The 25,784-nt window shown below is 39.4% G+C and overlaps 1 protein-coding gene across 1 annotated transcript in view; it reads left to right on the forward strand.

Moving 5' to 3' along the window:
• CIBAR2 (CBY1 interacting BAR domain containing 2) overlaps window positions 1–25,154 on the forward strand; it is a 160,838-nt gene extending 135,684 nt beyond the window's left edge. Inside the window, exons 6-9 of the mRNA XM_053701073.1 lie at window positions 9,578–9,682; window positions 17,416–17,529; window positions 18,229–18,330; window positions 24,397–25,154. Coding sequence (XP_053557048.1) covers window positions 9,578–9,682; window positions 17,416–17,529; window positions 18,229–18,330; window positions 24,397–24,525 — 450 coding nt within the window. The 3' untranslated portion in view covers window positions 24,526–25,154. The remainder of the gene's footprint in view (window positions 1–9,577; window positions 9,683–17,415; window positions 17,530–18,228; window positions 18,331–24,396) is intronic.
• The last annotated feature ends 630 nt before the right edge of the window (window positions 25,155–25,784 follow it).

The raw sequence follows: 25,784 nt of genomic DNA on the forward strand, positions 1-25,784 counted from the left end.
CTCGGTCACGCCCCCGGCCACGCTCGGTCACTCCCACTTCTGCTCGCACTGCAGAGACTTAGGGACTGTAAGGCCAGGTGTGTTTATCCTCGTGCTGTCTCTACTGCGCATGACAGCTTTGGACAAACACACTTGGCCTTTTATAGTATAGGATTGTCTTAAATTTAGCATTGTTTTGTGCTAAATCTTAAATAACCCCCTGTGCCTGAACACAGTGTTATCTATATGGCCCACATGTACTTTCTGTCTCTTTGTGTTGAAAAGAGATTTAAAAAGCATGTGATAAGAGGCAGCCCTCAAAGGCTTAGAAATGAGCCTACCTATGTTTAGTTTAAACTAAGAATATCAAGAGAAAAAAGCAAATTTGATGATAAAAGTAAATTGGAAAGTTGATTAAAATTAAAAGTCCTATCTGAATAATGAAAGTTTAATTTATACTAGACTGTCCCTTTAAATCCTATTGGCTGATTTGAACAGCCAATAGGATTTTAGCAGCTCTAATTCCTATTGGCTGATTCAAAATTTTCAGCCAATAGGAATACAAGGGACGCCATTTTGAAACGGCTCCCTTGCATTGAAGAATCAGTGTACAGCGGCGACCGTATGAAGAGGATGCTCCGCGCCGGATGTCTTCAGGATGGACCTGCTCCTCGCCACCGGGATCAAGATAAAAGATGCCGTCAGGATGAAGATAGAAGAGGCTGCCTGGATGAAGACTTATTGCCGCATGGATGAGGACTTCAGCGCCTGATGAAGATAGAAGAGGCCATCTGGATGAAGACTTCTCGCTGCCTGGATGAAGATCGTTCTAGCGGGACTTCAAAAACTGTAAGTGGATCATTGGGGGTTAGTATTAGGTTTTTTTTTAAGGGTTTTTGGGTGGGTTTTTTTTAGTTTTTTTTTAGATTAATTGGTAGTTTAATTTTAGTTTAATAATTATATTAGTTTAATTGTTAGTTTAAACTTATTTTTTTTAATTTGACAGGTTTAATTTAAGATAGGGAAATTGTAATTTTAATATAAAGTTATGATAGCGTTAGGTTTAGGGGTTACTAGTTTAATTTAGTTTATTGCGATGTAGGGGGCTTTCGGTTTAGGGGTTAATAGTTTACTTTAGTATATTTCTTTGTGGGGGGCTTGCGGTTTAGGGGTTAATAGGTTTATTATAGTGGTGGAGGTGTAGGGCTTAATAACTTTAGTACAGTAACAGTGGGGACGATGCGGACGGCAGATAAGAGGTTAATATTTAAATAGTGTTTGCGATGCGGGAGGGCGAAGGTTTAGGGGTTAATATCTTTATTATAGTGGTGACGATGTCGGGGAGTGGCGGAATAGGGGTTAATAGTTATTTTTAGCGGCAGCGATGTCGGGAGCGGCCGACTAGGGGTCAATAAGTTTAATATAGTGTTTGCGATGCGGGCGGGCCTCGGTTTAGGGGTTAATAGGTAGTTTATGGGTGTTTAGTGTACTTTGTAACACTTTAGTTGAGTTTTATGTTACAGTTTTGTTGCGTAAAACTCATAACTACTTCTCTCAGATGGCGGTATGGATTGTGTCGAATAGACTAGAAAGCAAGCTTTTTAGCCTGACCGCAAAACTCGTAATGGCAGCGCTATGTAGGCCCCATGAAAAAAACATACTTTTCTTCTGTTAAGTGTGATCAGTCCACGGGTCATCATTACTTCTGGGATATTACTCCTCCCCAACAGGAAGTGCAAGAGGATTCACCCAGCAGAGCTGCATATAGCTCCTCCCCTCTACGTCACTCCCAGTCATTCTCTTGCACCCAACGACTAGATAGGATGTGTGAGAGGACTATGGTGATTATACTTAGTTTTATATCTTCAATCAAAAGTTTGTTATTTTAAAATAGCACCGGAGTGTGTTATTATCTCTCTGGCAGAGTTTGAAGAAGAATCTACCAGAGTTTTTTTTATGATTTTAGCCGGAGTAGTTAAGATCATATTGCTGTTTCTCGGCCATCTGAGGAGAGGTAAACTTCAGATCAGGGGACAGCGGGCAGATGAATCTGCATAGAGGTATGTAGCAGTTTTTATTTTCTGACAATGGAATTGATGAGAAAATCCTGCCATACCGATATAATGTCATGTATGTATACTTTACACTTCAGTATTCTGGGGAATGGTACTTCACTAGAATTACACTGTAAGAAATACATAAAGCTGTTTAATAACTAGAGATTATGTTTAACGTTTTTGCTGGAATGTAAAATCGTTTTCATTTGCTGAGGTACTGAGTGAATAAATGTTTGGGCACTATTTTTCCACTTGGCAGTTGCTTAATCTGTTTTCTGACAGTTTCTGTTCTCCCTCACTGCTGTGTGTGAGGGGGGAGGGGCCGTTTTTTGGCGCTTTTACTACACATCAAATATTTCAGTCAGCAATTCATTGTATTCCCTGCATGATCCGGTTCATCTCTACAGAGCTCAGGGGTCTTCAAAACTTATTTTGAGGGAGGTAATTTCTCTCAGCAGAGCTGTGAGAATTATAGTTTGACTGAGATAAAAAACGTTTATTCTGTAATTTGTTTCTGCTTTCAGAATTTGTTATCTTTGCTAATGGGATTTAACCTTTGCTAAAGTTGTGTTGTTTACAAGAATTGAGGCTATAACTGTTTCAATTTATTAATTTTTCAACTGTCATAGATGTTCTGTGCTTCTTAAAGGCACAGTACGTTTTAATATTATTCTAATTGAATTGTATTTCCAAGTTGCAAGTTTATTTGCTAGTGTGTTAAACATGTCTGATTCAGAGGATGATACCTGTGTCATTTGTTGCAATGCCAAAGTGGAGCCCAATAGAAATTTATGTACTAACTGTATTGATGCTACTTTAAATAAAAGTCAATCTGTACAAATTGAACAAATTTCACCAAACAACGAGGGGAGAGTTATGCCGACTAACTCGCCTCACGTGTCAGTACCTACATCTCCCGCTCAGAGGGAGGTGCGTGATATTGTAGCGCCGAGTACATCTGGGCGGCCATTACAAATCACATTACAGGATATGGCTACTGTTATGACTGAGGTTTTGGCTAAATTACCAGAACTAAGAGGTAAGCGTGATCACTCTGGGGTGAGAACAGAGTGCGCTGATAATATTAGGGCCATGTCAGACACTGCGTCACAGGTGGCAGAACATGAGGACGGAGAACTTCATTCTGTGGGTGACGGTTCTGATCCAAATAGACTGGATTCAGATATTTCAAATTTTAAATTTAAACTGGAAAACCTCCGTGTATTACTAGGGGAGGTGTTAGCGGCTCTGAATGATTGTAACACAGTTGCAATACCAGAGAAAATGTGTAGGTTGGATAAATATTTTGCGGTACCCGACGAGTACTGAGGTTTTTCCTATACCTAAGAGACTTACTGAAATTGTTACTAAGGAGTGGGATAGACCCGGTGTGCCGTTCTCACCCCCTCCGATATTTAGAAAAATGTTTCCAATAGACGCCACCCACAAGGGACTTATGGCAAACGGTCCCTAAGGTGGAGGGAGCAGTTTCTACCTTAGCTAAGCGTACCACTATCCCGGTGGAGGATAGCTGTGCTTTTTCAGATCCAATGGATAAAAAGTTAGAGGGTTACCTTAAGAAAATGTTTGTTCAACAAGGTTTTATATTGCAACCCCTTGCATGCATTGCGCCGATCACGGCTGCAGCGGCATTCTGGATTGAGTCTCTGGAAGAGAACATTGGTTCAGCTACTCTGGACGACATTACGGACAGGCTTAGAGTCCTTAAACTAGCTAATTCATTCATTTCGGAGGCCGTAGTACATCTTACTAAACTTACGGCGAAGAATTCAGGATTCGCCATTCAGGCACGCAGGGCGCTGTGGCTAAAATCCTGGTCAGCTGATGTTACTTCTAAGTCTAAATTGCTTAATATACCTTTCAAAGGGCAGACCTTATTCGGGCCCGGGTTGAAAGAGATTATCGCTGACATTACAGGAGGTAAAGGCCATGCCCTGCCTCAGGACAAAGCCAAAGCCAAGACTAGACAGTCTAATTTTCGTTCCTTTCGTAATTTCAAAGCAGGAGCAGCATCAACTTCCTCTGCACCAAAACAGGAAGGAGCTGTTGCTCGCTACAGACAAGGCTGGAAACCTAACCAGTCCTGGAACAAGGGCAAGCAGACTAGGAAACCTGCTGCTGCCCCTAAAACAGCATGAATTGAGGGCCCCCGATCCGGGATCGGATCTAGTGGGGGGCAGACTTTCTCTCTTCGCCCAGGCTTGGGCAAGAGATGTTCAGGATCCCTGGGCGCTAGAGATAATATCTCAGGGATACCTTCTGGACTTCAAATACTCTCCTCCAAGAGAGAGATTTCATCTGTCAAGATTGTCAACAATCCAGACAAAGAAAGAGGCGTTTCTACGCTGCGTACAAGAGCTCTTGTTAATGGGAGTAATCCATCCAGTTCCACGATCGGAACAGGGACAGGGGTTTTACTCAAATCTGTTTGTGGTTCCCAAAAAAGAGGGAACTTTCAGACCAATCCTGGACTTAAAGATCCTAAACAAATTCCTAAGAGTCCCATCGTTCAAGATGGAGACTATTCGGACAATTTTACCTATGATCCAAGAGGGTCAGTACATGACCACTGTAGATTTAAAAGATGCTTACCTTCACATACCGATTCACAAAGATCATTATCGGTACCTAAGGTTTGCCTTCCTAGACAAGCATTACCAGTTTGTGGCTCTTCCATTCGGATTGGCTACAGCTCCAAGAATCTTCACAAAGGTTCTGGGTGCTCTTCTGGCGGTACTAAGACCGCGGGGAATCTCGGTAGCTCCATACCTAGACGACATTCTGATACAAGCTTCAAGCTTTCAAACTGCCAAGTCTCATACAGAGTTAGTGCTGGCATTTCTAAGGTCACATGGATGGAAGGTGAACGAAAAGAAAAGTTCACTCGTTCCACTCACAAGAGTTCCCTTCCTGGGGACTCTTATAGATTCTGTAGAAATGAAGATTTACCTGACAGAGGACAGGCTAACAAGACTTCAAAGTGCTTGCCGCACCCTTCATTCCATTCAACACCCGTCAGTGGCTCAATGCATGGAGGTAATCGGCTTAATGGTAGCGGCAATGGACATAGTACCCTTTGCACGCTTACACCTCAGACCACTGCAACTGTGCATGCTAAGTCAGTGGAATGGGGATTACTCAGACTTATCCCCTTCTCTGAATCTGGATCAAGAGACCAGAAATTCTCTTCTATGGTGGCTTTCTCGGCCACATCTGTCCAGGGGGATGCCATTCAGCAGACCAGACTGGACAATTGTTACAACAGACGCCAGCCTTCTAGGTTGGGGTGCCGTCTGGAATTCCCTGAAGGCTCAGGGACAATGGAGTCAGGAGGAGAGTCTCCTGCCAATAAACATTCTGGAATTGAGAGCAGTTCTCAATGCCCTCCTGGCTTGGCCCCAGTTGACAACTCGGGGGTTCATCAGGTTTCAGTCGGACAACATCACGACTGTAGCTTACATCAACCATCAGGGAGGGACAAGAAGCTCCCTAGCTATGATGGAAGTATCAAAGATAATTCGCTGGGCAGAGTCTCACTCTTGCCACCTGTCAGCAATCCACATCCCGGGAGTGGAGAACTGGGAGGCGGATTTCTTAAGTCGTCAGACTTTTCATCCGGGGGAGTGGGAACTTCATCCGGAGGTCTTTGCCCAAATACTTCGACGTTGGGGCAAACCAGAGATAGATCTCATGGCGTCTCGACAGAACGCCAAGCTTCCTCGTTACGGGTCCAGATCCAGGGATCCAGGAGCAGTCCTGATAGATGCTCTGACAGCACCTTGGGACTTCAGGATGGCTTACGTGTTTCCACCCTTCCCGTTGCTTCCTCGATTGATTGCCAGAATCAAACAAGAGAGAGCATCAGTGATTCTAATAGCACCTGCGTGGCCACGCAGGACTTGGTATGCAGACCTGGTGGACATGTCATCCTGTCCACCTTGGTCTCTACCTCTGAAACAGGACCTTCTGATACAGGGTCCCTTCAAACATCAAAATCTAACTTCTCTGAAGCTGACTGCTTGGAAATTGAACGCTTGATTTTATCAAGACGTGGTTTTTCTGAGTCAGTTATTGATACCTTAATACAGGCTAGGAAACCTGTTACCAGAAAGATTTACCATAAGATATGGCGTAAATACCTATATTGGTGTGAATCCAAGGGTTACTCTTGGAGTAAGGTTAGGATTCCTAGGATATTGTCTTTTCTACAAGAAGGTTTAGAAAAGGGTTTATCTGCTAGTTCATTAAAGGGACAGATCTCAGCTCTGTCCATTCTGTTACACAAACGTCTGTCAGAAGTTCCTGACGTCCAGGCTTTTTGTCAGGATTTGGCCAGGATTAAGCCTGTGTTTAAAACTGTTGCTCCACCATGGAGTTTAAACCTTGTTCTTAATGTTTTACAGGGCGTTCCGTTTGAACCCCTTCATTCCATTGATATAAAGTTGTTATCTTGGAAAGTTCTATTTTTAATGGCTATTTCCTCGGCTCGAAGAGTCTCTGAATTATCAGCCTTACATTGTGATTCTCCTTATTTGATTTTTCATTCGGATAAGGTAGTCCTGCGTACTAAACCTGGGTTCTTACCTAAGGTAGTTACTAACAGGAATATCAATCAAGAGATTGTTGTTCCTTCTTTATGCCCAAATCCTTCTTCAAAGAAGGAACGTCTACTGCACAACCTGGATGTAGTCCGTGCCCTAAAATTTTACTTACAGGCAACTAAGGAATTTCGACAAACGTCTTCTCTGTTTGTCATTTACTCTGGGCAGAGGAGAGGTCAAAAAGCTTCCGCTACCTCTCTTTCTTTTTGGCTTCGTAGCATAATTCGTTTAGCTTATGAGACTGCTGGACAGCAGCCTCCTGAAAGAATTACAGCTCATTCTACTAGAGCTGTGGCTTCCACTTGGGCCTTCAAGAATGAGGCCTCTGTTGAACAGATTTGCAAGGCTGCAACTTGGTCTTCGCTTCATACTTTTTCCAAATTTTACAAATTTGACACTTTTGCTTCCTCGGAGGCTATTTTTGGGAGAAAGGTTCTTCAGGCAGTGGTTCCTTCTGTATAAAGAGCCTGCCTATCCCTCCCGTCATCCGTGTACTTTTGCTTTGGTATTGGTATCCCAGAAGTAATGATGACCCGTGGACTGATCACACTTAACAGAAGAAAACATAATTTATGCTTACCTGATAAATTCCTTTCTTCTGTAGTGTGATCAGTCCACGGCCCGCCCTGTTTTTAAGGCAGGTAAATATTTTTTAATTTATACTCCAGTCACCACTTCACCCTTGGCTTTTCCTTTCTCGTTGGTCCTTGGTCGAATGACTGGGAGTGACGTAGAGGGGAGGAGCTATATGCAGCTCTGCTGGGTGAATCCTCTTGCACTTCCTGTTGGGGAGGAGTAATATCCCAGAAGTAATGATGACCCGTGGACTGATCACACTACAGAAGAAAGGAATTTATCAGGTAAGCATAAATTATGTTTTTACGTGTGCGGGACTGACGTTGCGGTACAGGCTAAAATGTTTGCGGTACAGCTATACCGACAAGACTTATAATGGCTGCGGTGCTGTTTTAACGCTGAAATGGCCATTTTTTTCAGCATTAAAACACGACCACAAAACTTGTAATCTAGGGGTTTAACCCTTGTCAGAGGAAAACAAGACAATTAATTTTTCTTATTATATATTTAAAATCTCTGATAACTAAAACTGGTTAACTTGATTTCTTTCTGAAACAGGTTTGTATAGGGGTACCTATCCCTTGACAAGTTTAGGAAGATGGTTTGCTTTTCTTCTCCTGATTTCTGTCTGAATTTGGTTTTACAATATACAATTATGAGCTAGATCATGAATGGAGTACAATCAATTGCACGAGAAGCACTAACGTGATTGTGAAATCGCAGTGTTTTTTGTGCTAGACTCCATATTATAAGTGAAACAACGTTTAAATTACTGTGAGTTTGCGCAAATTCACAATAATTTAAACGTTGTTTCACTTGTAATATGGAGTCTAGCACAAAAAACACTGCGATTTCACAATCACGTTAGTGCTTCTCGTGCAACTTTTGATGGGCCCCATCGAGTGCATAAGTGCACTCGTATTACAGGTTGAAAGTAAATGGAATCGCTTAAATACAATCGCATTTTACACCCAAACGTTTTTTGAAATTTAAAAGTTCACATAAAGTTCACAAGTTTGAGGAAAAAGTTGCACTAAACTATGCTATTAACCCCTAAATTACCACACACCCCATCGCAAACTACCCCGCTATACCATTAACCCACTAACTGCCACACCCCCATTGCAAAACTACCCCGCTACACTAGTAACCCCTAAACCTCCACATAGCTCACCGTACATGACACTGCTACACTATTATCCCCTTAAAACACTACATAGCCCACCATTTTAGGCTTGGGTTTTGTTTATGCAAAAGAGCTAATTGCTTCAACTTGGGCACTGCCCGACAAATGTTCTTTTCAGGGCAATTTTTAGAGTAGGTTTTAGTGTTAGTTTAGTTTTTTAACTTTGGGGCATTTTTTTAATGGGACTTTAGTTTTAGATCTTACTGGTTCAGGTTTTAAAAATTTCTCAATGGTAGGTTTTTTCAATTTTTGGAATGGTAGGTTTTTTAATTTTTGTATCTTAGGGGGTGTAAGCTATTAAGAGGTTAGGGGGTTAATAGGTTACAGGGTAGTTTTCAATGTGGTGGTGGCAGTTAGGGGGTTAATCGGCTACAGAGATTATAGCGTTGGGGTATGTGGCGGTTAAGGATTTAATAGTTTAGCGGGGTAATTTGCGGTAAGGGTTGTGGCAGTTTATGGGTTAATATGGTTTAAGGAGTTTTTTGCAGTAGAGGTTGTGGCGGTTTAGGTGTTATTAGAGAGGGTTATTGCGATGCGGGTTAGCGCAAGAGTATAAGTGTTAGATTTTTTCAGTTTGCGTGCTCCATTAAAGTCTATAGGGGAGTACATTAAGGTGAACACGACTTTGCAAAGTCTATTTTTTGGGGGTGCATCGGGTTGCGCTCATGCACAAAAAGGGAAGATAATGCACTAGCAGGAGCGCAAAATAGCGCTCTACTCGTAATCTAGCACTATAATGGTTATAATTACAAAATAAATAACTTCAATTTGAAGCCACTAAATTGTGATAAAGAGCGACACTTTTAAAAAATATGTTGTTTTTCTTGGTTGGTTGGTTGTTTGTTTTTGTCTGTGATTTTTCATGTTTGAATCTGTTTGATAGACTGGATCATTAAAAAAACTTTTTTATTTAATTTCACTTTCCTTTGACTTCTGGATGTCTTGTAGCTCTCTGTGTAAACCAAAGGGTTAAACTCTCTGAGACCCAACTGTCTCCTGTGTTATTGTGGTATGCAGGGTTTGCCTGTCTTTACAAAAGACTCTTATGCTGTCTGGCTTCATAACACGATTTATGCTTTATGAGTTGTTTGTGTACAGTGTAGCGGTAATGTCAGCAGCATAACGCTTTTGTATTTGCGTCCTCTTAACATTTCTAGGCTGAATCCAATGTGCAGAAGGCTTCAGTGGATGCAGCTCGTACCACTCATCAACTGGAAGAGGTCATTGATCTGTTCCAGCAGCAGAAGACAAAGGATATTCAGGTACATGGAGTTAGCCATAAAACCTAGTGTCCTTTTAAAAATTCTACTGTATTTCAGGTGTTGAACTAACAACTATGGGCTTTTTGAGTGTGACGAAAGTAGCACATTATTACGAGGTGAAAGTAAACTCGTTTGCGTGAGCACAATGAATTTAATGTGCGGTGGGATAGCCTGACCTCAGATCTATGGTTAACTGTTACGCTTGACAAAAAAGTTGCTCAAAACATATCAGAAATACATTTAAAAGTACAGTTATACTAAAAATAACACTAGCTAATAAAAAAAAAAAAATTAAATTGCATAAAAAAAGTTATAAGGGCTCAAAGATATGAGGTCTCAGGTGTTATTTATGATTTCTTGGGCATTTTTCAGAGAATATGAATGATAACACAAAAACTTTTCTTTCACTCATGGTTAGTGTTTTGCTGAAGCCATTTATTATCAATCAACTGTGTTTACTCATTTTAAATCATAATGACAACAGAAACTACCCAAATGACCCTGATCAAAAGTTTACATACCCTCGTGATTTTGGCCTGATAACATGCACACAAGTTGACACAAAGGGGTTCAAATGGATATTAAAGGTAACCATCCTCACCTGTGATCTGTTTGCTTGTAATTAGTGTGTGTGTATAAAAGGTCAATGAGTTTCTAGACTCCTGACAGACCCTTGCATCTTTCATCCAGTGCTGCACTGACGTTTCTGGATTCTGAGTCATGGGGAAAGCAAAAGAATTGTCAAAGGATCTACGGGAAAAGGTAGTTGAACTGTATAAAATAGGAAAGGGATATAAAAAGATATCCAAGGAATTGAGAATGCAAATCAGCAGTTTTCAAACTCTAATCAAGAAGTGGAAAATAAGGGGTTCTGTTGAAACCAAACCATGGTCAGGTAGACCAACTAAAATTTCAGCCACAACTGCCAGGAAAATTGTTCGGTATTCAAAGACAAACCCACAAATAACTTCAGGTGAAATACAGGATTCTCTGAAAACATGTGGTGTGGCTGTTTCAAGATGCACAATAAGGAGGCATTTGTAGAAAGATGGACTGCATGGTTGAGTCGCCAGAAGAAAGCCATTACTGCAAATGCCACAAAGTATCCCGCTTACAATACGCCAAACAGCACAGAGACAAGCCTCAAACCTTCTGGCACAAAGTAATTTGGAGTGATGAGACCAAAATTTAGCTTTTTGGTCACAACCATAAACGCTACATTTAGAGTGGAGTCAACAAGGCCTATGATGAAAGTACACCATTCCTACTGTGAAACACGGAGGTGGATTGCTGATGTTTTGGGGATGTGTGAGCTACAAAGGCACAGGAAATTTGGTCAGAATTAATGGCAAGATGAATGCTGTATGTTATCAAACAGAACCCTTTATTTTCCACTTCTTGATTAGAGTTTGAACACTGCTGATTTTCATTCTCAATTCCTTGGATGTCTTTTTATATCCCTTTCCTGTTTTATACAGTTCAACTACCTTTTCCCGCAGATTCTTTGACAATTCTTTTGCTTTCCCCATTCCTCAGAATCCAGAAGCGTCAGTGCAGCACTGGATGAAAGATGCAAGGGTCTGTCAGGAGTCCAGAAACTCATCGACCTTTTATAGACCCACTAATTACAAGCAAACAGATCGCAGGTGAGGATGGTTACCTTTAATAGCCATTCAAACCCCTTTGTGTCAACTTGTGTGCATGTTATCAGGCCAAAATCACCAGGGTATGTAAACTTTTGATCAGGGTCATTTGGGTAGTTTCTGTTGTCATTATGATTTAAAAGGAGTAAACACAGTTGATTAATAATAAATGGCTTCAGACAAACACTAACCATGAGTGAAAGAAAAGTTTTTGTGCTATCATTCATATTCACCGAAAAATGGCCAAGAAATCATAAATTCTGCCAGGGTATGTAAACTTATGAGTACAACTGTATATATGTGTGTGTGCTTATATCTTTGTACATATGTATTTATTTGTGTATATATGTATTTACATAAATATCATATATATATATATATATATATATATATTTTTATATATATATATATATATATATATATATATATATATATATATATATATATATATATATATATATTTGAGCCCTTTGCAGTAGGGCTGGGCGATATGGGGGAAAAAAATCGCTATTGACTATAACACCTTAATCTTTCAATAAAAAATTATTTAAGACGACATAATCTTAATGTACATGTTTCTCAATGTCCAATACACTCTGTGAGCATAAAAATACAAACCACATATGTGTGTGTGTGTGTGTGTATATATATATATATATATATATATATATATATATATACATACACACAATTATATATATTATATATATACACATACGCACACATATATATATACAATCACATACACAGTTACACACACATATATGTGTGTGTGTGTGTGTATATATATATATATATATTATTTTTTTCTTCTTTTTTAAACATTTTATCTTGACTGATAGTGAGACCTGCTCCTGTGCAGGAATCCAATACAGGCATATAGCAGTAGGGGTGGGGGCTGCTCCTTTCAGAAATGCTGTGCCTTGCTTATATCAAATACATTGTAGATGCAGTTAACCCAGCAGCTAGCTAGCAGAAGGGACTGCAGTTTTAGCCTTTTTGGCAGCCGTGGGGTTAACTGCATCTGCTATGTATTTGAGCCGTTTCTCAGAGAGCAGGAGATTGTGTGGGAGGTTCCATAATGTTTACATACCCTAAGTTTCAGACTGCAGACGTCCCTAGGGAGAAATATAAGTAAGTGGCTTTCCCTCCTCTTCACTCTCCTGCATGGGCTCTGCTTTTAGACTTCTATAGATTGATCGGCTGCTACTGAGATCACAAACAGAAAGTGAAAGTAAAACAGCCATTTTACAAATGTTTGCTAAAAGCAACCACTAGATGGAGCTGGTTTGCAATAAATCACATACAAATCAATGCAGTATAGCCCCATCTGTAAAGGATTTATGTTTTTTTAGCAAAAAATTGCGAACTCTCACGGTTTTTAAATTGTGGCAATTAATGGCGGCTTTAAATCGCATATGCTTTTAATCATGCAGCCTTACTTTGCAGTCAAGTAGCTTAAAACATGTAAAATCATATTTATTTTTAATAAAAAATGTAACTGTGTATTTACCGGAAATATTTCACATTCCAAAGTTCTTCACATAGGGGAATATGTTTTAAGTTTGTTTTTAAATAAATATTCCTATATCTATCTATCTATCTATATATATATATCTATATATATATATATATATATATATATATATATATATATATATATCTATATATATATATATAGGCCTCTAGTTATCAAGCCGTCAACCGTGCAAACATGCTGGAATTCCGCAGCGTATTTGTGGCGAGGCTGATTCGCCTTAGTTATCAAAGGCTAGAGACCGGCAAAAGTAGAATATAGTGACGTAAGCTACGATCCGCCGGTCTCAGTCCGACACAGATCGATTCATACGTCACTACAGATGTGCCGAACGCAAGTTCGGCACAATCTGACTACTTTTGCTAGTTATAAAAAAAAAACTAGCAGGTACGCTCGCCACTATTCCGGCCCAGTGTACCTGGTTTTCAATCAGCCACCCTGGAGGCGGTGGATCCCATAGGAATCAATGGGAGTCTGACAGCAGCGAGAGCTCATGTTCGCTGCTGCCCGATATCCCATTGATTCCTATGGAAATGTCTGCACCTAACACCCTAACATGTACCCCGAGTCTAAACACCCCTAATCTGTCCCCCCTACACCTCCGCCGCCTACATTATACTTATTAACCTCTAAACTGCCGCTCCCGGACCCCGCCGCAACTAAATAAACTTACTAACCCCTAAACCGCCACTCCCGGAGCCCCCCGCACCTAAATAAAGTTATTACCCCCTAAACCGCCACTCCCGGACCCCGCTGCAACTATAATAAATATATTAATCCCATAAACCGCTGCTCCTGTACCCCACCGCCACCTACATTATAACTATTAACCCCTAATCTGCCGTCCCCTATACACCCCCCTAACTTAAATATTATTTAAATAAATCTAAATAAAAATTACTATCATTAAATAAATTATTCCTATTTAAAACTAAATACTTACCTATAAAATAAGCCCTAATATAGCTTCAATATAACTAATAGTTACATTGTAGCTATTTTAGGATTTATATTTATTTTACAGGCAACTTTGTATTTATTTTAACTAGGTACAATAGTTATTAAATAGTTATTAACTATTTAATAACTACCTAGCTAAAATACTTACAAAATTACCTGTAAAATAAATCCTAACCTAAGTTACAATTAAACCTAACACTGCACTATCATTAAATTAATTAAATAAATTAACTACAATTACCCAAAAATTAAATTCAATTAAATAAACTAAACTATACTACAAAAAAAGCAAACACTAAATTACAGAAAATAAAAAAGAAATTATAAGAAGTTTAAACTAATTACACCTAATCTAAGGCCCCTAATAAAATAATAAAGCCCCCCAAAATAAAAAAAATGCCCTACCCTATTCTAAATTACAAAGTAATCAGCTCTTTTACCAGCCCTTAAAAGGGCTTTTTGCGGTGCATTGCCCCAAAGTAATCAGCTCTTTTAACTGTAAAAAAAAATACAACCCCCCCAACATTAAAACCCACCACCCACATACCCCTACTCTAACCCACCCAAACCCCCCTTAAAAAAACCTAACACTAACCCCCTGAAGATCTCCCTACCTTGAATCGTCTTCACCCAGCCGAGCCGAATTCTTCATCCAAGCGGAGCAAGAAGAGGTCCTCCATCTGGTAGAAGTCTTCATCCAAGCGGGGCAAGAAGAGGTCCTCCATCTGGTAGAAGTCTTCATCCAAGTGGTGTCTTCTATCTTCATCCAACCGCGGCTCCATCTTCCAGACCTCTGACGCGAAACATCCTTCTGGCCCGACGACTACCCGACAAATGAAGGTTCCTTTAAGGGACGTCATCCAAGATCTGCCAATCGGATTGACCTCGCATTCTATTGGCTGTTCCGATCATCCAATAGAATGTGAGGTCAATCCAATTGGCTGATTGCATCAGCCAATCGGATTGAGCTTCAATCCGATTGGCTGATTGAATCAGCCAATCCGATTTTTCCTACCTTAATTCCGTTTCGCTGATAGAATCCTATCAGCCAATCGGAATTCGAGGGACGCCATCTTGGATGATGTCCCTTAAAGGAACCTTCATTCGTCGGGTAGTCGTCGGGCCAGAAGGATGTTCCGCGTCGGAGGTCTGGAAGATGGAGCCGTGGTTGGATTAAGATAGAAGACACCGCTTGGATGAAGACTTCTACCGGATGGAGGACCTCTTCTTGCCCCGCTTGGATGAAGACTTCTACCGGATGGAGGACCTCTTCTTGCTCCGCTTGGATGAAGAATTCAGCTCGGCTGGGTGAAGACGACTCAAGGTAGGGAGATCTTCAGGGGGTTAGTGTTAGGTTTTTTTAACGGGGGTTTGGGTGGGTTAGAGTAGGGGTATGTGGGTGGTGGGTTTTAATGTTGGGGGGGTTGTATTTTTTTTTACAGGTAAAAGAGCTGATTACTTTGGGGCAATGCCCCGCAAAAAGCCCTTTTAAGGGCTGGTAAAAGAGCTTATTACTTTGTAATTTAGAATAGGGTAGGGCATTTTTTTTATTTTGGGGGGCTTTATTATTTTATTAGGGGGCTTAGATTAGGTGTAATTAGTTTAAACTTCTTGTAATTTCTTTTTTATTTTATGTAATTTAGTGGGGGGTTTTTGTAGTATAGTTTAGTTTATTTAATTTAATTTAATTTTAGGTAATTGTAGTTAATTTATTTAATTAATTTAATGATAGTGTAGTGTTAGGTTTAATTATAACTTAGGTTAGGATTTATTTTACAGGTAATTTTGTAAGTATTTTAGCTAGGTAGTTATTAAATAGTTAATAACTATTTAATAACTATTGTACCTAGTTAAAATAAATACAAAGTTGCCTATAAAATAAATATAAATCCTAAAATAGCTACAATGTAACTATTAGTTATATTGAAGCTATATTAGGGTTTATTTTATAGGTAAGTATTTAGTTTTAAATAGGAATAATTTATTTAATGATAGTAATTTTTATTTAGATTTATTTAAATAATATTTAAGTTAGGGGGGTGTTAGGGTTAGACTTAGGGTTAGGGGTTAATACGTTTTATATAGGTGGCGGTGGTATAGGGGGCAGGATAGGGGTTAATAAGTTTAATATAGGTGGTGGCGGGGTCCGGGTGCGGCGGTTTAGGGGTTAAACAATTTATTTAGTTGCGGCGGGGTCCGGGATACGCAGGATAGGGGTTAATAACTTGAATATAGGTGGCGGCGGTATAGGGGCGGGGGTTTAGGGGTTAATATATTTATTATAGTTGCGGCAGGGTCCAGGAGCGGCGGTTTAGGGGTTAATATATTTATTATAGTTGCGGCGGGGTCCAGGAGCGGCGGTTTAGGGGTTAATATATTTATTATAGTTGCGGCGGGGTCCAGGAGCGGCGGTTTAGGGGGGTAATAACTTTATTTAGCTGCGGGGGGCTCCGGGAGCGGTGGTTTAGGGGGTAAAACAGTATAGTTTAGTGTGGTCGCTTAGTGACAGGCTAGCATGAAAGCTGCGAAGAAGCCAATGAGCAGCAAGATCGATGACTGTCAGTTAACAACAGTCCGCTGCTCATCGCTCCGTACTTGGTGCGCGGCTTCTTGACAGCTTTCTTGATAACTTTGGCGAACGTATTCAGGTCCACGGCAGCGATGGTAGGCGAGCGTATTTGGCCGGCGAATGCAGGAAAGTAGACGGCTTCATACACAGAGGCCATATCATCTATGTATATAGGTTTAGATATCTATTGTACCAAAAAACATCAGATATTTATAGAAATAGGTATTTATGAATAAAAAGAACATATTCTTCAATGTGAAGAACATTGTAATGTGAAATATTAATGTTTCATATCATGTTAGCGTACGGTTTCATATCATGTTGGCATCGGTTTTGCGGGCAGAAAAGAGTGTTTTTCCACTTTTCACTCTCTATTGAAGTCTATGGGGGAATACGTAAACGCAACCGTGATTTTCATGTGTCGAGTAAGAGCCCGAGCGAAAAACATTTTACTTTCAACTTGTAATACACGCGCAACCTGATGCGCACATAAAATTAGCGGGGTTAACGTGCGAGCGGGAGCACAAACTACCACTCTACTTGTAATCTGGCCCATTGTTGGCCAAAACTTTTTTTAAGCAAATACATTTTAATACCTATTAAATCCAGGAAACCGTTCTTCACATAATATTTTGTAATTGAAAGTAACTGGTCTACTTTCTAGAATATTTTGATGAAAATAGGAAAATCTTCAGATTAGTTCTAATGGTCTTTGAAAAAGGTTTCTCTCTCTCTCTCTCTATACTGTATATATATTGAGACAACATAAATGAGTGAAATCAGGAATTGGGTGTGCATACAGTAAGTTATGACTTCACATCTGACTGATGGAGATGGTATCTTATGCAGAGATGTAATCAAAATGAATCAATTAGATTATGTTTGGTTTTGGTAATAATTGTTAGCACCTACAAACTGATCCTTATAGTAACAAGATACATACCCTGGGTTAAAAGCCTTCCTTAGATAGGTCTAATATTGAAATATGGGGTCTAATGTGCTTTCTTTGCTTTTACACACCCAGAAAATCTTCTTGGATTTCCTGACTGTTGAGATGATTTTCTGCAGCAAATCCCTTGAAGTTTATACCAGCGCATTCCACAGCCTGCAAAACATTGACATAGACAAAGACATGGAAGTAAGAAAACTATTATAATATTCATTTTAAGATAGTTAAAAAAACAACTTAGTAAACAAGCCTAGTATTTAGTGTATGATCTATTCACTTTTATTAGATCAGATGGTAAAAAAAATAGCGGAGCACGCATCCTACATTAGATTTGATTGGATAGTTTCCCTTGAAAAAAAAAAAAGAAACATTTAGCATTTTTAAGGCAATGATTATTAATAATATTAAAGAGATATAAAACACATTTTTTTTTCTTTATGATTCAGATAGAGCATACAGTTTTAAAAGACTTTCCAATTTACTTCTGTTTTCAAATTTCCTTTGTTTTCTTGGTATGCTATGTTGAAAAGCAAGGTACGCTCAGGAGCGTGCATGTGTCTGCAGCATTATATTGCAGCAATTTTGTAAGAATGTTATACAATTGCTAGAGCACTAGATGGCAGCACTTTTTTCTGCCATGTCGTGCTGCAGACATGTGCATGCTACCTATCTAGATATCTCTTCAACAAAGAATAACATGAGAACTAAGCAAATTTGATAGCAGAAGTCATGTTTAAACTTTTTTTACAATGGTATTCTCTGTCTGAATCATGAAAGGAAAATATTGGGTTTCATGTCCCTTTAACCACATACATCCTAAGCACCCTATCATTTCTCATACATTGATGTGTTCATGGAAGGTAAACCTGTCTACTTTGCTTTAATCAGGATTTCCGGTCGAAGATTCATATAAACACTGGAGTTGAAGATGCCAGGACGTTTAGTGCAACTAATATCTCCTCCAACACAATGTGGCGAGCCAGTAATTTGGTAAGAAGCTGTGTGCTGTATCTGCAGTTCTGAGAGCAGTAATGAGATCTATGCCTTGCCGTATCAGGCCTGGTCTCACACTGTACATTAGCACATAGAGACTGAAGTGTGTAGTCAGTAGGCTCATTATTGTTGCCTTGTATAGTCATTGACAAGCCTGGGAGGCCTCACGCTGTGCAAGCTGGTTTATTGACTGCTATTAATTCAACATCAGTGTTGATGTTTATTGGATAAATTAGAAGTTAGTTATATCCTTTAATTAATCACTCAGATAGAGTCAATTGGGCTAAATAGAAGGTTCTTGGTTCACTTATTCAGTATACATTAATCAACAGAATCAGATTTTTATATGTGGCTTTGTGGTCTGATAAGTCCATTCACAGCTTGTTAAGCGCATTCTATATACATCAGTGTATCAATATATACTCAACATCTAAAACTTATCTTTATGTAGGTTAAAGAAAGTATCATGGGGAGTCAGTTGTGTAATGCTCTGGGATACAGGGACTGTGAAGTAGATTTGTAGGTACAGGGACAAAATATTATTCTTTCCCCAATGGAATAGAAACGCTGAGTTAAAGGGACATAAAAGTGCAAACAGAACATACTGTAATGTATTAGAGCTTTATTATTGCACTATTGTTTGCATATAAAGGAGTTAACACATAGTTAAAATCGACTCAAGAGCAACAATGCACTACTGGATTGCTAGCTGAACTTATCTGGTGAGCCAATGACAAGATGCATATATATGTAGCCACCAATCACCAGCTAGCAACCAGTACTGCATTCCTGCTTCTACCATTGATTGGCTACACTAGGAGGCGCCCTTTTCTTTTTCTCTTCTATCATTCCTGCTTCTGAGCTACCTGGGTATGTCTTTCAACAAAAGATACCAAGAGAGCTAGTAAAGTAAATTTGATAATAGAAGTAAATTGGATAATCCATTAAAATTGCATGTTTTTTCTGAATTATGAAGCTTTAACTTATGCATATGCACATATGTCCTTTGTACACTCATTCTAATATCGCACCTGCTCAGAGAGCTGGAGGTGACGTATTCATCAGCAATGCAATAACACAGGAAAATAACTTTCACTAGAAGCCTCTTTGTAAATAGATTTTTATTCCAAAAATGCTTATATTCAAAACGGAAATATTTTGATGTACATTTCCATTTTTTGAGCTTTTTAAGTCAGCTGCCAGTTTTTTTTAATTAGTTTTGAATACAAAGCTGTATTTAAATGTGTCAGTTTCTCAGTAGAGCATGGATCTAAGCAGGGGCAGTGACACCAGGGCCCAAGTGCTAATGTTGGGGGATTACAGCCGGTATCTATCTATCTATCTATCTATCTATCTATCTATCTATCCTAAAAATCATTATACAAAGCGTTATTACCTTTGGAGGGGCCCAAAAATGTTTTTGCACCAGGGCCCTCTGTTGAGTAGGTTCACTAGTGGGTCTAAGGTCTCATAGCTTTGCAGTCCAGGGTGGGGTTTAGATCATCTGAATTTGGTGTATCTGCAAAGAGTATATTTTGCCAATCACATTGTATTTGTTCTTTAATTTGCAATGAATCCAGGTCTCTTTAAAAAACTTAAATGTTCTCCCATATAGATATGCAAAGGATCACTGCCTTATCTAGCAGTGGAGTGGTTAATAAAAATGCTAACATTTCTTGGTGCTTTGCTCTCATGCCTCACAACGTTCCCTCTGAGGATTACGGTAATCTCCTCTGCATGCACAGCCTCACACCAATCACAGCTCCAGTAAATGAGAAGGGCTTCAGTAAATTAAAAAACGTGCAACCAAGAATTGATTCCTTGTCATGTTCCCTGCTGCTTGAAGCTTTGAGAAAAAGAGACAAGCTTGAGACTTCAGTCTGAGCTCAATTCGGTCATCTGGAACAGAGCTACCTGCTGCTTATAATTACTGCTTACAGGGAGCTGCAGGAATATTAACAAATGGGATGGGAAGCTCTATTTTCTGCACTCGAGACCTCAAAATGTATCAAGTTGTCAAGAGAGAAAAGCTTTTTAAAGAGGCAGTTCTTTCTAAACATGCAGATTTGTTTTATCTTGTTGCACACAAATTACATTGTATTGCTCCAAGTATCATATCAAATTGCATCTGCCTGAGCTCTATTCATTTAAAACATCAATACCATTACTATTACTGGCATTGTGCAGAATAACCCAGATACTCTACTGTGTAAAATGATGGTAGCAAAACATGATAACAGTATGATTAAGATCATTTCCAAATGAAAGAGCAGAATAGGCAGCTTAGGGTAATTGCTTGGTAACATATATAGTGAAGGAATATACTATTCTAGCTATGCTATATCCACAGGATCATTGTCATGTTTTTATCAAATAAAGGTACAGCTCTATTAAAGGGACGTACAGTTTTAAAGGGATATGAAACACAAATGGCCTCTTTCGTGATTTAGATAGAGCATACAATTTTAAACAACTTTCTAATTTACTTCTATTAACACATTTTATTCATTCTCTTGTTATCTTTTGTTAAAAATCAGAGACCTAAGCTCAGGAGCGTGCATGTGTCTGGAGCACTATAAGGCAGCAGCTTTGCAAGAATGGTATCACCATTTCCTGCCATGTAGTGCTCCAGACACCTAACCTCTTCAACAAAGAATACCATGGTAACGAAGTGAATTTGATAATATAAATAAATTGGAAACTTTTTAAACATTGTATGCTCTGTCTGAATCACAAAAAAAATGTTTGGGGTTTAATTTCCCTTTAAGAGTTTTCTGTATGGAAAGTGATATACAGGGAGCATGATTGCAGCTGTTGTTTGTGTGTGGCAGCTGTATTGGGTTGTGGAGGGATCAGGAGGTTTGGGAACTGCCCATCTACTTTAAAACCATTCAGTTGGCATTTCAGGTTCCTGGAGAGAGGTGATGGAAAAGCTGCAGAGAACAAGGCGCAGCAAGCTGCCTGGAGATAAGATCCAGACCAAGTTAAGTCCCCCCACACCCACCGCCTGGAATGATGATATCAAAATATCAACATTCATAATAATGGCTATAAGTGCAGCTGCCTACTTATGAAGCAATGAGGAAGGTTCAGATTACCTTAAATATATATTACACAGGCACTAACCAGTACGAACAACAGCTCAGTGGCTTGTTCTATGGCTTGGGTGCCACCTGGAATTAGCTTATTTTAGCCCAATTGTGCTTTTAACAGAGGAGAACTTTCATCAAGTATATCAGTCTGATCCCGCTTAAAAACATCAGTCCAGCTCCGAAATACCAGGCAATTTTCCTCTGAACAAGGAAAATGGCAACACCAGACAATTGTTTCAGCCTCCTTTGGACCTTGTCAGTGAGGTGCAGCCATAGCCCTATAAGCACATTAGGCAAGTAGTCCACATCTGGTTGCTCCTAGGTGATAACATGCCATAGAACAAGCTATGGAGTTGTTGTTCATTCCTGGTTTGCCATAACACACCTAGGAGATTCTAAAGCCACATGGAAAAAGGTGTTATGGTCAGATGAGACTAAAATTGAACTGTTTAGCCTCAACACCAAACAATGTGTCTGGAGGAAATCCAATACAGCTCACCATCAAAATAACACTATACCTACAGTAAAGCATGGAGGTGGTAATATCCTGTTATGGAGTGATTCTCTGCAGCAGGCACTGGAGCACTTGTCAGGATAGAAGGAATAATGGATGGGTTATATACTGTCAAATTCTTGAGGAAAATCTGCTGCCCTCTGTCAGGAAGTTGCCAATGGGAAGAAGGTTTACCTTCCAACATGACAATGACCCAAAGCACACAGTAAAAATGACCACACAGTGTTTGAAGGAGAAAAGGGTGAATGTCCTTGCATGGCCTAGTCAGAGCCCAGACTTAAACCACATTGAATATCTGTGGCATGACTGCAGTCCACAAACGGTCAACATCAAATGTAACGGAACTGGAGCAGTTCTGCAAAGAAGAGTGGGCAAATATTGCACAGTCTAGATGTGCAAAGTTAGTAGAGACATATCCCAACAGACTAAAGGCTGCAATTAAAGCAAAAGGTGATTCAACAAAATACTGACACAAGGGAGTGATCCTTTAACAAACTCAGTGATTTGGTTTTTGAATTGTCTTTATTTTTGCCTGACATGTTGGGGTTATATCTTTCACTTGTGCGCTCTGCGGGACAGGATCCGGAAGTCCCTCCAACGATGGACCGCCCACCCGCCTCCCTGCTACAGCTCCCACAGAGTGTCTCTCTCTGCATTGAATGCTTAAAAGGGATATTGCAGGATGCCTCAATATCAAGGCATTACTGCAATACCCTGAGAGCTGCTGGAAGCAATCGCAATTGCTTCCAGCGCTCAATTAGACCGAGGATGTACCGGGTACGTCCATTGTCACTAACTGACAATTTTTGCAGGACGTACCTGGTACGTCCTCAGTCGTTAAGGGGTTAAACAACTTTCCAATTTACTTCTATTAACAAATTTGCTTCATTTTCTTGGTATCCTTTTTTTAAGGTGCAGCAATGCACTACTGGGAGCGAGCTGAACTCATCGGGCGAGCCAATGACAAGATTAATTTATGTACAGCCACCAATCAGCAGCTAGCTCCCAGTAGTGCATTTCAGCAAAGTATACTAAGAAAGTGAAGCAAATTAGATAATAAAAGTAAATTAGAAAGTTGTTTAAAATTGCATGCTCTTTCTAAATCATGAAAGAAAAAATGTGGGTTTCATGTCCCTTTAAAAATAGTTTCAGGCACAGAAGTAACCTGCTACTGTTGTTTTGCCAGCTGTTTAATGTCCTTTAAAGGGACAGTCAAGCCCTGTTTAAATAGGGCATGTAATTTTAAACAACTTTCCAATTTACTTTTATCACCAATTTTGCTTTGTTCTCTTGGTATTCTTAGTTGAAAGCTAAACCTAGGAGGTTCATATGCTAATTTCTTAGACCTTGAAGGCCGCCTCTAATCTAAATGCATTTTGATAGTTTTTCACCACTAGAGGGCATTAGTTCACGTGTTTCATATAGATAACATTGAGCTCATGCACGTGAATTTACCATGGAGACAGCTCTGATTGGCTAAAATGCAAGTCTGTCAAAAGAACTGAAATAAGGGGGCAGTCTGCTGAGGCTTAGATACAAGGTAATCACAGAGATAAAATGTGTATAATTATAACTGTGTTGGTTATGCAAAACTGGGGAATTGGTAATTAAGGGATTATCTATCTTTTAAAACAACAAAAATTCTGGTGTTGACTGTCCCTTTAAACTCCCTTTCTTTCGGGTACAGTGTGAAGGGATGTAACTCTTTTACTACTTAAAATGCATACAGATCAGGGTTTTAATCTTTTACCCCCAGTAACTCACAGTGCTGGGATATGACTGGGTGCCAGTAAAACACAGTGCAGTGTATTAACCCTATATTTTCACCAGCGATGTGCATTGAGCAGTGGGTTGACCCTGTTTCCACCAGTGGTATCCACAATCCTGCTGATGATTCCTGTAGTCTAGGGAGTCATGATTCCTTCATTTATTCACTAATATGTTGTTGGAAGCTCCGTCAACCTTACAACTGCATGTTTGTGCGTTGTTACAGTATATGTCATCAACTCATATTTCCCAACCAACCCACATTATGCAAGATTGAGCAGTATGTTGGTGCACTCCTGATTGACTTACCAGCAGTGGTTAAACACACAGCAAGCTTTATTAGGACTGGGTCCCTGATTTGTCTGTTATTGCTTGTACATATTTTCACATAATCTCATATCAGCCAAAAACACAAATACATAAACTTCAAGAGTAGCTGCCAACCTCAATAAAAATCTTCTAATTTCCTATATCAACAAAAGAAAAAAAGCAAATAGATGCAAGGAACAAAATGTGGAAAAAACATTAACACCAAAATTAATGACAAATTGACCTCCGTCCTCCCAGACGGAACATCTGTGTATGGCTTCCTGTTCAAGAGTTCCTCAAATTATTAGGCAAACAATGGGTAAGAATTAATTATAATATATTGTTAATGTCATCACTTACAGGATAATGTTTGTCTTTTAGAGTGTCCAGAGCACCCTACAGAGGCAGAAGCAGGTGGAGGAAAACAGTGACGAGGAGGAGGAGGAGGAGGAGGAAGAGGATGAAGATGATTATCGCTCTCCCAGGAGAGAACATAGAGTACGGAAATAAGCACTGATTTGAGGAACTGGCTGTGAGTGCAGATTGGCAAGCTACAGCAAGTCATCACATTTGAGGGTAGTTTGTTTTTCCAATAAATATTTTTTTCCTCAAAACAACGAATTTTTGTGTACAGGATAAAAAGGACGCCATTTTTAAAGATTAGGCAACCAAATAACTTCAGTCTGCAGTGTGTGTTTGGTGCATTTGTCTGAAGTCAAATTCCAGCAACAATCATTGAGCTTTATAATGTCATTTTTAATTATTTGCTGCAAACCATCATTTTAGACAAGGTGTTTTTAAAGTTATTTATTTATTATTTTTTTTACACATTCTTTAAAACACTAAAATATTTTTGGTTGGTGGACATATTCTATAAACAATGTTGTTTTCCAAAATCTGCCGCCATCCAAACTCACTGTATAGAGATTTACAAACTAATTTAAAGAGAAATATGTGAAAGATAAAGATGTATTTTTTCACTAAATAATGATGCTTGAACTATGTCTATCTAACCTTTTGTGTATTTTTGTTTATTAAAAGATTTAAAAAAAAAATAGAACTTGAAAGTTACATCTGCGTTACTTGCACAACTCTCAATTATGTTGACAGGGACAATAAACACTACATACAGTTTATAAGCATAGTATTTAAGTTATTCTCCATGTTGAAATTTATCTTTCACTAAATTCCAGTGCTGATGTGTTTGCACAGGTGCAGCAACTCTACTTCAGATACCTGCAGTGTAACTTAGGTTCCAAAATGGCAGCAACAATGGTTAGAGAGAGCTGCATCAAATGCATTTTGTGTTTAGTAGTATCTTTAAGGGTGTGATGATCTAAATATCACCAGATGGGACATGAAAAAACTACACTGGCACTTGCAGGGACTGCCCTCAGGGAATTTACAAAAGAAAATTGCTGTCCCTGCGAATTGCAAGATGTCTCCCATAGAAAGTACACTGGAAAGAAAAACTTCGCTGAAGTGAGTTAAAGAAACAGGAAACCCCAATTTCTTTCCTATGGCATGGAGAGTCCACGATGTCATTCCAATTACTAGTGGGATATTCAACTCCTGGCCAGAAGGAGTAGGCAAAGAGCACCTCAGCAAAGCATAATTACCCATAATCCCCAGTCATTTTCTTTGCCTTTGTCAATGGAGTATGTGCAAAGTCGGTGTCTGAAGAATTTAATCCTTTTAATGGGTACTTTTCCCTGCAAGCAAGGATTGGGGGCTAGCTGTGTCCACGTCAATCTCTTTAGTAAGAGTAG

This window comes from Bombina bombina, chromosome 1, assembly GCF_027579735.1.
Source record: "Bombina bombina isolate aBomBom1 chromosome 1, aBomBom1.pri, whole genome shotgun sequence".
In the NCBI taxonomy this organism is placed as follows: domain Eukaryota; kingdom Metazoa; phylum Chordata; class Amphibia; order Anura; family Bombinatoridae; genus Bombina; species Bombina bombina.